The 13,592-nt window shown below is 45.1% G+C and overlaps 1 protein-coding gene across 1 annotated transcript in view; it reads left to right on the forward strand.

Annotated features, from left to right (window-relative positions):
* Phactr3 (phosphatase and actin regulator 3) overlaps nt 1-11,757 on the forward strand; it is a 196,398-nt gene extending 184,641 nt beyond the window's left edge. The window contains exons 9-13 of the mRNA XM_032904910.1: nt 3,636-3,691; nt 7,076-7,137; nt 8,545-8,685; nt 9,694-9,770; nt 11,201-11,757. Of these exons, the coding sequence (XP_032760801.1) occupies nt 3,636-3,691; nt 7,076-7,137; nt 8,545-8,685; nt 9,694-9,770; nt 11,201-11,216 (352 nt within the window). The 3' untranslated portion in view covers nt 11,217-11,757. The remainder of the gene's footprint in view (nt 1-3,635; nt 3,692-7,075; nt 7,138-8,544; nt 8,686-9,693; nt 9,771-11,200) is intronic.
* Nucleotides 11,758-13,592: the final 1,835 nt, after the last annotated feature.

Below are 13,592 nucleotides of genomic sequence, written 5' to 3' on the forward strand. Positions count from 1 at the left end.
ATCAACTCGAGGTGGTAAGTCACTGTCACAAACCAAAGGCAGGACAATAGCAATGAAAGCCAAGAGCTGTGCATCCCACTGGGCAGTGATGACTGTGGTCCTTCCCTACATCTCTCAGTGCTCCTGGCCTCCTTGGCTTCCAGAGTTGTTCTGTTAGAGCAATTTCTTGCTGTTTCCTGGCTCCTTGTCCTTAAGGTGATAGCATCAAGGTGATAGCACAGTCCATACTGGATGCTAGTCCAGGGAAGGAGAGAAGACCCAGCAACATTCTTTCCATCCATCACCAGCACCTACCTGTCTAGGCTCACTGGCAGCAAGGTGTGCCAGGTCCACTCTCATGGAGTTCAAGAACCATGAGCGGTGAACTCCTTCAACACGACCTTCCTTTCTAAGGCTGTGGTCCTGCCCATAAAATGCCCATGTCCTCATGGCCTGAGTGGCCACTGCATCACGGCCAAGGCAAGTGTGCTTCAGGGGAAGAGCTCTCTCTAGCCTCAGCCTGCCCATTCATCCTGGAGGTCAGGCTTCTTGTCTTTCCTGCAGCTGCTGCCCCATCCGCTATGGTCCCAGCTCTCCCTGCTTTGGATCTAGCTGTGGGTTCTAGCTCTTGTTCCTGGGAATCCTGGGACTTGGGTTGAGACCAGGTATTTGGCTGCTTCTCAGGTGCCCCATGCAGACCTGGTAGGTGTCAGGCTCCCATGCTGTTCAGATGCCTGGTTTGGAGTGGAGGCAGGGGTGAGACCTCATCAACTCTGGTGTCAGACTTTGCTCCCTAAACTAAAGCTCAGGAGCTGGTCAAGTGCCTCTGTGAACCATCTCTTTCCAGGGTTTTGTACCTGGCTCTGGCAGAACATGGTAGTTAAAATAAAAATGCCTCCATCCAATTCCATAGGCATTGAGAAGCTAATAAGGACAGAGGTTGAAATGACTACAAATGGCCAAAGCAAAAACAATGGTCTGCTCATCGCTGCTATGTTCTCCTGACTTAGAGATGAGCTTTCCATACATTATCTCGTGGGTACATTATTGTGGGAAGAAGAGTCTGACCTACAGTCCTGGCTTTGGCAGATGGGCCTGTAGCTTACCAGAACCAGATGTGCTTGGTCCTGTGAGATTCTTAAAATAGCCCGCCAAGGAAGGGGCTTTGTGTCAATTCATCTGCCTCGGTGCAGCTGACCATAGTCATTGGCGGGGTCCTGGACAAAGGTAGAGTCTGGGCAGTTTGACTGTTTCCAGGCCCAAGACAATGCATTAAGTCCCTGGGGTCTCTATCTCCTGCTGGATAGTAAACTTGATGCCATTTGGGGCTAGGAGGAAGTACGTGACAAAGGTGACCACTTCACACAGGTGACATGAGTAATCAGGTATTAGGGAACAAAGTCCAGCTAGGATTATCTTTCTGGAGAAAATATTTACTTATAAATGTCAAAGAAGGTATGCATTGACAACCTGAATCCTGATTTTACAAGGATCTTAAAGCCTCGGTCATGGCCATCCTGACCCTACAGCCTTGGCCACAGATGTCCTCATCTTATAGCCCTTGGGTAGAGCCATCTTGAGGTGGTATGAATTCTTGAGAGATTTCTGAATTCCAAGCAAATGTTATGAAGTGCCATTTTACTTTGACTCAGTCTCTACAGCTCTTTGAAGATGTTTAGCCCTCATTGTGTGTGAGAAGTATGGCTTAGAAGAGCCAAATGCCTACACATACCCAGCCAGGAAATGACGTGTCCTGGCTCTGATCACCAGGTTTGTCTTCCTTTCTCCAAACCCCATCCTCTTCTGCCCTGATAAATTACCTATTATGCCATAGCCTGCAAGAAGAGCCCCTGTCAATGGACTACTTCTTGAGCAGACTGGAATGGGAGAACACCTTATGCCATGTCATCTCCCAGCCCCAGAACCATCTCCGGCTCCACACTTCCCACAAGATGGTCTACTCACAGAGCATGTCTTCCAGTATCTTGTGGGCTTAACTCCAGCAGATCGTCATGTGACCTTTCTTTCCTCCCTTAGTCTTCACTCCCAACAAATGAACAGTTAGGAAAGATTCTATAAAGAGTATAATCTCCTATGGCTGGCCCCTTGAAACCAGGGTCTCAGTGCAACGGCACCTTCCCCTGCCTCGCTTGGTCCCTTATCCTTCCATGCATTTATTCTGTGTACAGGGCACTATGAAATGGATGGTGATTTTTGTTTCTTGTTCATCAGCCTTTTCTTTTGGACAGTGAGCTCTCCCAAACCTTCCAGGCCCAGCAATGGGTTCAGGGGCTTGGAAGAGTGTGTGATGCATAACTGGTAGTCCGTGAGAGGGGTTAGGGCCGTAGTGGCAGGGAGCAGGGGGCCACGTTTAGCAGGCATTACCTAGGGTAGATGGGGAAACACTTGACTCTGGTTGCTAGCAAGAAGTTGTCAGGGTCCAGGTTCAAATCTCAGGGACCAATAGAAGTAGGGGAGGCCATGCCCACCCTGCAAGAGCTGGCAGGCAAAGCTCTGGGGAGCCCGAAGCAAACTTGTGCTCCAGTGCAGAGGGAGGTGTAGAGCAGACACACCACGCCCTGGGCTTTGTGCTGGGACAGGGGTTATAAATAGACACGTATTTCTGGAGACAGCATTTTCACAGGGGCAAAATGTTATAGCCCCTGGCTTTGAGTAGTCAGTGCCTCAGCCCTGATGCCTCCCTATAGTGGCTGAGAATCCGGAAGTAGGAAGGCTTCTGGCTTCAACCCAAGGCCATTATTTTAGATAGAAATAATTGGAGCTTGGCATTGATTTTGTCTAATTATGCCTCCCTCTCCTGACAAGCCCTTTGTTTATGTTTTGCAGAGTTTTGATGTTTTATTTTTTGGGCTTCGTCCTCCAATTCCCTGAGCCAGAGACCATCTGAAAAGGAAATAGTAATTTGTCTTCACAGAGCACACTGGCACACTCATCTGGGAGGCTGGAGGGAGAGGGGAGGAGGGAGGAGGGAGGAGAGAGGAGGAAGGCGGGAGGCGCGCGTGTGTGGGCGGCTCCCTTCCCAGTTAGCTGGGAGATCCCCAACTGTCATTGGTGTTAGAGCTGTGTGCTCACTGACAGGAGGCAAGGCCCTTCTGCTGGCCCTAGACACTCCCCCCTGGGTGGGGCAGGGCAGAGGAGGCTCCTCTTAGCCTGGCAGGCAACTGGCTGTATTCTTGGGCTGATTTCCTGGTCCTGAGGATGGAGGATGGAGCTGATGCCTGGAAGCAAGGATCTGGGGGCATGGCTGCAACCAGAAGCCTGAATGCCAGCAGCGGTGCTGCCTGCTATTCTCTAAGCTAGTGGGCAGGAAGAAGATTTTCCTGAATGAATTTCTGCACGGCTGAAGCATGCATGTGGCTGGGTAAAGTGCACACACCAGGCAGGGAGCCGGTGATGATGTGGAGTGGAGCAAGGACTTCCTCAGCACTGGCTCCGTGGACTGGCTCCCCCTCCCACATGGAAGTCTGACTTGATTTTGCCAGCAAGAGGCTCTAGTGGTCCACTCTTTTCTACCCTTTGGAAAGGTGATCTTCAACTTCAGGGGTGTATGACAGGCACCTCTCACTGCACAGACCTGGGCAGAACTTCCAGGCAGCCACCATGGTGCAAAACATAATCTTAGTGTTTTTCCGCAGAAGGCTGAGCCAGAGACCTGCCGTGGAAGAACTGGAGAGAAGAAATATCCTGAAACGTGAGTAGCGGGCAATTCCTCTAGAGGTTTCCCTCACGTGTGCTACGGCTGCTGCAGGGATCTGAGCTCTCACAGCCCAGCCCAGCTCTGCAGGCTGAACACTCTGGGTTCCTTTAATCTGAGCAGCTAAGAGATTCTGAAAGAAAAGCCTTAAAGTGGCTGTATTCAGAAAGCTCCTTCTGAAACGAAAAAAAAAATAGCTCTCCTCCTAGCATAATTAAAGACACTCTTATCTTCAGATTTATTAGATGGACCTGTTGACCCAAGGGAAATAAATCATTAACCCTGTGCATGTTGGGTGCCAAGCAGAGCTTCTAGGGAGTTTGCAGTGGGAGTCCTAAGGACATTAGACATTACAGACCCAGTTAGGCATCTTTGGGTGTTCCCCTCACTTGTTCAACCTAGAAGAAATAAACAGTTAGCTCACTGGAGCAAGGAAACTTCAGGACTCTGGGTTCCAGCACCCTCTGTACCTCTGGCCTGTTCCCCCGATGAGGTGTGGAACTGTAGTGAGCTGAGCCCAGGTGTCCAGAAATAACGTACGCTGGATGGAAATATCATGGGCTGGGGTGACGGAAGGTGGCCAAGCCTCAGGCGAACCCTGAGTAGTGCCTGTCTACTAGACTAGTTTTTAAAGTGTTTTCCACAAGATGGGTCTGTAGTCTTTGGATTGACCCTTAAGCTTTTCTCTTGCTGTGTGTTACTCTGCTTGCCTGAGTGTTCTTTGTGATCAGCTCTTTCAAAGTTGTAACAGCACCAAGACAGACCTGGTTCCAACAGAGAGGCTAGAGAGTCTTGATCTGAACATGCAAATCAACCTATTCCTCTCCTGTCTTAGCCTCAATACTATCCTTAGCCTTAAAGCTACCTACCCCCTCTTATGTAGACTACTGGGAAATATCCTAAGATTAAGAATTCTTTCCTGAAGAAAATGGTAGGATTTGGAAGCCAACATTTGGAGGTCACTGTACTTACTATACATGCATTAGTCTTGATAATTAAACAGAGAATAAGCTTGGAAAGGAACAAAGACAGAAAGAACACACACACACACACACACACAAAACTCTTTAAACTTATGCAGTGCTACTGTTTTGTTATGAGGCATAGACTGTGGGCTGAAATTACACATGACCAAGTCAACAAGAGTCAAGCCATTTTAGTTAGCAAATATTCAGATATTAAATATAAAGCTACTTATTTAAAATTCAACTTATGTCATTTATATTATTCAAAACCATGGTCTGTCCTTCAACAAGGGATGTTCCAGGACGTGCTCCAGGTGTGCTCTTGGCACAGAAGAAGAGAGCCCCATGGCCCAGACTAACCTGGTCCCACTCCTCCCCTCCATAGCAGTGTCTTTTCTTTTGTGTGGGCAGCCAGGTTCCCCTACCTGAACTTCTCATTGTGTTACTATCTAAAACAAACAGTGGAGTCTTAAAAATAGACTGCTCAGCGAGTGTGAGTAGAGCTAGCAAGTAGCTGGAACTGACTGCACTAACCTTTAGCGTGCTGAGGAAAGTGGATTTTCCTTGTGATGGCCATGGCAACGCATCATAAACACAGTGCCTTTGCCAGCACACCAGATTCATCCTTAGCTCGGAAGCCTTGTTAGGTGTTCTGAGTGGGAGGATCTGAGAAGCCCACTGCTTGACTTGTATGGTTGTTTTCTTCTGTGGCAAGACTATGGCCACCACGTATGGAATAGCACAGAGCAGCGAAATTCGTGTAATTGCGCTTGTGACTGAACTCTGCGTTTGCTCTCCTTCAAGAGGAGGCTTATGTCAGTGCAGCTGACACACACACTCTCAGAATTCTACGTATTCGTGCTAATTGAATATGATGACTGGGTTCAGTCTGTGTGTGTTCCTTAATGTTTACCGCAAATCTGAGAGTCGTGCTCTCAGCCCCATTTTACTAGTTGAAGCAGCTAAGGCCCTGAGCAAATGTGACATTTTTAACATGTGAACATTGTCCCGCCTCTACTGGCTGCCTAGTTCTTAGTCACCACAGCAGAAGCAATCACACTTTCCTGGATACCCTTGGAAGATGCACATGGAGCTATCCAAGGTGCTGGAATAACTGGCCTCCAAACTGTTTTTTATGCTTTGATAATAATGGCATTTTCACAATAAAGGGAGTTGGGGGTGGGGAAATCCTGCTTTTTTCTCAGTTTTTTTTTTTTCACAAGGAGACTACAAGGAATTTGTTCAGGACCTTCGTAAGAAATCAGAACTACTGCCACGCCATAGCCTTATCCTCTCAGGGCTGGCCTGATGACATTTTTCAGGGTTTCCTGGTTGTTTCACTCTTTTGTCACCATAGCTTATAACAATACGCTTTCTATTGCTACGTATGTCTGAAGAACCAAGCACACAGTGTGATTGTGTTTTTCTCTAAAATTCTCTAGCCTAATAGCTTCCAAAATAAAAGGACTATTGAAAAGCATACTCAGATGTATTAGACACCCACACACTCAGTTCCCCCAACACACTAGTGTTCGAAACACACAGTTTAAATAAAAGCATAGAATGTAAAATTATATTAGGTGTAGGTTACAGGGTTCCCCTTCCCCAAACATGGCTGTGCTACTGCTCTGTGTGCTGGTGGGTGAGATCTATTTCTTAGGCAGGAGTTGTAGCAAGGCTGGGGACCTGAGGCTTTATTTAGCACCTAGAATGCCAGAAATAGGGCCGCATTCTTTTTTCTCTCTGCTCCCTGAGCCAGGCTTACATTATGACAGTATTTCAGCATGCTGGCCCCCCCTTTAGCTGCCAACTATAGTGTGAACACAACCTAAGAGACAAAGCCAATTCTGGGGGCTGTTGGCCCCTTAGAAAGCAGTCTCATGTATGTATGCTTCAGCGATGGGCAAGCATTTGAGCCATGGGTACGCTCATATTTTATATAGTGTTGCCCATAATTGGAAGAAATGCAGTTGGTGTTTTGCGGTAGTTGTCTGAGAGTTCCATTTTACACACTCATGAAACGGAAAGGCAGAAGACAAACTGTGGCGACAGAACTACTCAGAGCTGAACACCTGCTTGAGTGCTGGGTGACTGGAACTGTATGTTCCGTGTTTTCCTAGATACGAATATATGGACAAGATATTCAAGTGACATGGGGACCAACAGACAACTATTCCACAGAAGCAAGCAGTAGCAAAAACATACTTCTACTGTATGGGGCAGAGGAGAACCAGCCTGTGAAGGGTGGTCATGTGTGACAGCTCAGGCCAGCGTGTCCTGAGCAGCTTTTGGGAAAGTAGCTGCAAACACAGAAACTGATGTGTCAAAAGGTGTCATCTGTAAAGGGGCCCTAGGGAAGCTAGTACTTGCTTCTGTGACAAGAAATGCTTAACTTGCTTCTGTTTCCCTTTCACAGAAAGGAATGATCAGACAGAGCAGGAAGAAAGGAGAGAAATCAAGCAAAGATTAACCAGGAAGGTACTGTCCTAGTTTGCTTTCTGTTGCTGTCAAACACAAGGACCAAAAGAAACACAGGGCAGAAAGGGTTAATTTTCTTGTAGTTCCAAGACCTAGTACATCAATGAGGGAAACTGAGTCAGGAACTAATGCAGAGACCAAGAAGAGATGCTCTTTTATGGCTTGCTCAGATTGTTTTGTACAACCCAGGGAGAGTTGCCCAGGGGTAGCACCACCTACAGTGGGCTGGACCCTCCCCCATCAGTCATCAAGAAAATGTCCACACGGACATACTCACAGGCCAATCAGATGGGGGGAAATTTCTCAGTTGGCATTCCCTCTTCCCAGATGACTCTAACTTATGTCAAAATGACAAAACTAATCTACACAGGATTACAATCAAAGCATTTATTTTGCAAACAGATTAGGACTAGAGACAGCTTCTGCTTCTGCAGCAGTTTGGAAGGGTAGTGCAAAGCATATGGTGACTTTGTGTGCTTTTCCAGTCAACATGGGGTCAGTTGCTCCAAGAGCAGTGCCTTTTGTACTTATCCCAGGGTCTAAGTGAACCGAGATAGTGAGGCCTCAATAGCGAACCATTGAGAAGGCAGTGAAACCCAGTGAAATCCCTCCCCAGAACATAGCATTCTTTTACCACTACAATCCTTTCAGCCCAGAAGGTGACAATGAGCATTTCTTATTACAACGGTTTCGGGCAAACATCCCCCCCCTCCCTTCCTTATGGGTGTTCCCCCCCTCCCCTATTGCCCCTCCCCCAACTGTCAGTTCACTGGGGGTTCAGTCTTAGCAGGACCCAGGGCCTTTCCACTGGTGCTCTAGGATATTTTTCTTAGGTTGTCCAAGTCCATGTATAATCTTTGCTTCCTCCTTCTTTAAAAGGGAACAAGACCCTGGTTACAGACAATGTATCTTGTTCTTGATTACACACTGCGGGTTGCTGTTGCTTGCCTCTGTGGAATAGCAGTCTGTTGTTCTCTGTTCTGCCCGTGTGACCCGGTTTAGATTTACAATGGCTAGTCTAGGAAGTAACTCCAGGCACCTAAGTTTCCTCCTGATCATTTCCACTGTCTGGCTGACCCTCAACAAAGTTTCATGCTTTGTTGCACTTGGAGCTAACACAACAGTCTTCCAGCTCTTCACGAGAGTGGAGGTTAGCATAAGAGACTACTGAACACGTGTAACTTAGTCAGTGACTCCACCAACCACTCCTTGACATGTGCTCTGTCAGGATAGGTGGGTACCGGAAGAAAGAGATTATGTGAGGATTACTTGATGCATTCTGAAGTCACACTAGAGAATATTCATGGTAATTCACAAGTACAGTTGATATTATAGATTTATGTACTGCTTACTATAAGAAAATAACTGTGGCATATGATATCTAACTGTAATCATCTTTTATTTTAGCTTAACCAGAGACCCACTGTTGATGAACTGAGAGACAGGAAAATTCTGATCCGTTTCAGTGACTATGTGGAAGTAGCGAGAGCACAGGACTATGACAGGAGAGCAGACAAGCCCTGGACGAGACTGTCAGCAGCAGATAAGGTGGGCTGCTTCTGGGCTGCTTCTGAGCCGCTTCTGTGCTGGTTGGGGCGTCACATCTCATGATCAGGCTGGGCTCTCTCTCTGACAATGTGAACTATGCCCTACACTCTGTTGATTTCATGAAGCTAATTTAGGATTAAGTTGAGCTAGGGGACTGTTCTGTTCTAAAAGACATTTGGCAGTATCATAAGACATTTGGGGTTGTCACTGCAAATGGTATCTGGCATATCCGATGGGTGGACATCACAGAGTGCATGAGGACACCCCTAAGAAATGTCAATTTCCAAATACCATGGAGGTGTGAACTTAAAAATCTGGTACAGATTGTATAAAGGAAATCAAATGACCCAAGCACATGGGGTAAGCGACCATCAGTGGTCAAATGCTATCATCTAGGAGGATGTAAGTCCAGAAGTGTGAAAGGGCTTTCAGAATGCATTTTTTTGGAAGAGAAAATTTATACAATCACTCAGTTGTTTGTTCTTACAATATGTGTCATATGTGTCAAACTGGAGAAATGCTGTATAACAGAGTTGGACACATTTAGATGTTCAAAGGGAAAGAATTCTTTAGCAGCTAGCGTCATCTGAATATAGAAGGTTTTCTATGTTTCCAATATATATTCTTGTCCCTTGGACTTTGGAGGGCTCAGATGAGAGACAGGCACACGTTTAGAGAAGCTAAAAGAGGACAAGACTAGAAGTCATAAGGCAGATGTTCGCTCTATTTCTGCCATAGCACAAAACTAAACTCTGTGCTCAAAAGTTCCAATGACATGGGTTTTCTGATAGCACAATAGCGAGAGGATCAAAGCACTGATCTTACTATTCACGGGTCCCCAAGTCTGTGCTAGGCTCACCTGCTAGTGCAGGAAGGATTGTCTGCCCCACTATAACACAGCAAAGGAATTCCTTTCTGATTTTTGACCACAATGTCAGCACATATTGATGGGTGACAATATGTAAAGGTGATAATTTGACTTGAAAACCTATTCTTTTTAAATCCCAGGCAGCAATTCGTAAAGAATTAAATGAGTATAAGAGTAATGAAATGGAGGTGCACGCATCCAGCAAGCACTTGACAAGGTGAGCTGTTGCATGAACTGCATGATGAGTCTAGTCACAAGAAGCTTTATCTTCGTAAGAAAAACATCATTACGTAGGAATCGGCAGTGAGAGGGGATACGTACATGATAGTATAGAGTTGTCTTGTTTAAGAAAATTGGTCTCAACTCAAATTTTTCTTAGGTACTTAATTCCAATATAAAAAAATATAGAATTTACTACTACATCTAGATTGCTATGAAATCACTCTCCATTATCTACGTAATAGGGACATTAAGTTCTAACACAAGCCATTGTTCACCCAACCACAAGACACATTCATTTCTTCAGCAAACGTTTGAGAATCTATATAGCAATCCAGCGGCTGAGGATGTGACAGTAAAACACACATAGGAAGCTCCTGCCTTCCTGGTGTGGATGGCAGTTAGACAGGGTCTTCTGCCTGACTTCCCACCAAGTCGAACAGCGCATTTTATGCCTACCCCGTTGCCCACAAGTAGTGGGAGAAGAAACTTTCCATCCTGTGCTCTGTATACTTTTGAAGTCCTTCTCTCTGGCTAAGTTCTTGCATGCCTATAAGCACTGATGGTACTGACTGTTGAGAGCTCAGAGCACGAGCAACTGCGTTGTCCCCTTCCTTGAAGGAGGCTCTCAAGTCCCTAATACTAAATAAATAAATAAATAAATAAGCAAGCAAGCAACCTGGCTTCTGTACATTGCCTAGTGAACTCTGTGATGGATCCCAAGGGGCTGCTGCACTTATTTAAAAAATTCCCCTTGCAAGCTGACTGGGGCTATGGGGCAGAAAATAAATATGAATTATACCCCTCACACACTTGTGTTAGGGCTGTAAGGAAGGAATAAAATTATGCAAACAAAAATTTAAAGTTTTCTGTTATACCTGACAGGATAGCTCAGCTCTTGTTATTCTTAATGTAAGAATGTAAGTTTAGGAAATAAAATTCTGTAAAACGCATTTTAATGCTTATTATTTTTAAAGAAATAGACAAACCTGTGTGTGGGACCCCGAATCTAAGCATAATCAGATTTTAGCCCTTCATAGTAGCTTTACAAAGTCAACGCAGTATTCCAATCCTACGGAATTTTCTTGAGTTGATGAAGCATCGTTATGAACATGTTAACTAATTTGCAGACATTTTTAAGAGGAACTGGTCAGCCAGGCCAGGTCCTAGAGCTTCCGTGTCTGCTGAGGACTTCACCGGCAGCTTCCACACAAGGTTGCTTTGAGTCATAGCGAGTTCTTCCAGGCCATTCAGCCACAGCAACTCCCTCCTTGAAGCTCTCTATATCAACTTGAGACACTCTGAGTAGCAGTAAACTTGTTTGTGGAAGGGTCTTTTTGTTTGTTCATTTTTTGGTTTTAGGAAGTTATTTTTATTTTTGGCATTTTTGACTATTATAAATATCTAATTTTAAAATATCATTTCTAGATTTCACAGGCCATAGAGATTTTCTTCTGAGAAGAATTTGTGTTTAATTTTTGATACCAACACTGAACATTCATCAGGGAACTTTCCTCAAGACTAACTGCTGTGTTTGTGAGAAGAGCAGGATCACAGAGGCGCAATCCTGACCACTTACCTACAAGAGGAGCAGCCCAGAGGACACACTCCCCTCTTCGGTGTCTGAGGAGTGTGAACTGTTGGGGTCACTTCAGGCCCAGAGTAACTCTCCCAGAAGAAAACGTGTTTGCCTTCAACCTTGTTTTACGGTTCTGCAGCGTCATGGAGGATGGGTGACATGCATGTGCAGGCTCACACTCCCAGCCTCTGCTGTGAGGGACATGTGACCCAGCGTCATTCAGTATTTTGTTGAAAAGACATTTTTATCCTAATGATTTGAAAACTAAGTTCATGTTATAGAGTGATTTACTGTACTATACGTTCTCTTTTTTATATGATGTCTAACAAAAAAAATACAGCTCCAACATTTTGATTCCTGTTAATTTTGTTCTTTAATTAAATGACTACTTATTACAGGAAATGAACAAAGGCTTTCACTTTCTTGGGGTTGGGATGAGGTATAGCCAAGGACTTTGGAAAAAAGTCAACATCTTTGAACCTAAACACAAGAAAGAAAACGCCAACTTTGTTCTCTGTAGATTCTGTCAAATATATAAAGGCTTGTGCCTTGAAAAACTAGTTACCATTTTTCAAGTTAATTGAAAATTTATGAAAGAATATTGAGTACATTTAATCTAGAAGTAACCTACTAGAAATCCTAGCAACATGAAAATCTATACCTTCTTTAAGAAGAGTTGTAAGTTTTCATTTGTCTGTATTATCAAAAACCCTATTATAAAAGGTTTAGATGGAATAAAGATTTGGAATAAGTAGTTTACTCCAATACGAGGGGAGAAAATGAGCTAACAATAAAATCCCCTACTTTCAATTTTTGGGGGGTTTTTGATTTGTTTGCTTTTAAGTTTTCTTTCAGAAAGAAGCCACCCTACCCCTGTTACCACTGTCTAAGCTCCACTCCCATAGTTACCTGGTAATAACCAGGTATGCTCCACCCAACAGTTACCTAGCAACAACCAGGTGTGCCTGACACTACAAAAGGGGCTGCTTGCCCCCTCCTCACTCTCCCCATTTCCCCCTCCTCCTCTTCCTCCTCTTCTTTCTTCCTCCTCCTCCTTCCTCTTCCTCCTCCTCCTCCTCCTCTTCCTCCTCCTCTTCTTCCTTCTTCCTCTCTCTCCCTCTCTCTCTCTCTCTCTTTCTCTCTCTCTGCCCTTACTACCCTCTTAACTCCCCTCCCCATGCCCTGAATAAACTCTATTGTATACTATACCACTGTGTGGCTGGTCCCTCGGGGAGAAGGGATGCCTCAGCATGGGCCTGCCAAGGCCCCCCCTTTGCCCAGACCTCCATAGAACATATCCCTCTCCCTCTCTTTATCTTTTTATAAACACAACACTGGTGCTGAAACCCAACCACCCCTCTGCCCAGTATATTGGTCAAGAGTAAACAATGGCTTGGAGCTCAAAGACCTACACTCAAATGTAGGCCTCTGTGCTCTTCAAGCAAGTCACTTGGTCTTAGGATGATCGCAACACTTCTGTAATATGTGGTAAAGAGCATGCTGGCACAAACACATTCTCCGCACTCAGTGTGTTGTCTGGAGAGCACTGAGACCAACCCGGTGTACTGAACAAATCCACACACCTGCCACACCCACTGCTCTCCAAACTCTTTAAAGGCTTCTTATGGACTGTGTTGTCTATGAAACCTGCCTGACATACATGACTGCTCTGGCTAAAGGGACTGGCGGTCAGTTCTGATACGAGCAAGCATGCCACTCATCGAGCTAGTTTTTAAATAAGAAATTACGGCAGAAAGATCCTCGCTTTGCCTAGTCTACGATGCGTGTGAATTAAACTTTTCGTGGGTGGAAGCCAGTGACTGAATTCCATAAGCATGCAGAATATTTGAATGTGGTAGTGTATACTGAGTCCTTAGTTGTGGTCAGTTAATATCAAAGCATGTGTTTTCCTATTTCAAGATACGTTTCAGCAGCTCCTATTTTATATTTCGCTTACTTTAAAACACGAGTGGACCAAAGTTTTACACACACACACACACACACACACACACACACACTACACACTGAAATTCCAATCTCTCAGAAATACCCATATAACTGTTACAGGAAAAGGGGGAACCTGCTGCTCTTCTAGAAATAGCATTTACCCTTAGGGGATTAACTCTGCTTAGAGCAGAGCCAAGTAGAGCCTTTCTCTGCTCCAGCCAAGTCCCATAGGTAGTGCCTGATAAAATTCTAAATTATAGGGTATCCAAGTTCAGTTAGGCTCAGAGCTGCAGT

The sequence above is a fragment of the Rattus rattus genome, chromosome 5 (assembly GCF_011064425.1).
Source record: "Rattus rattus isolate New Zealand chromosome 5, Rrattus_CSIRO_v1, whole genome shotgun sequence".
Classification (NCBI taxonomy): domain Eukaryota; kingdom Metazoa; phylum Chordata; class Mammalia; order Rodentia; family Muridae; genus Rattus; species Rattus rattus.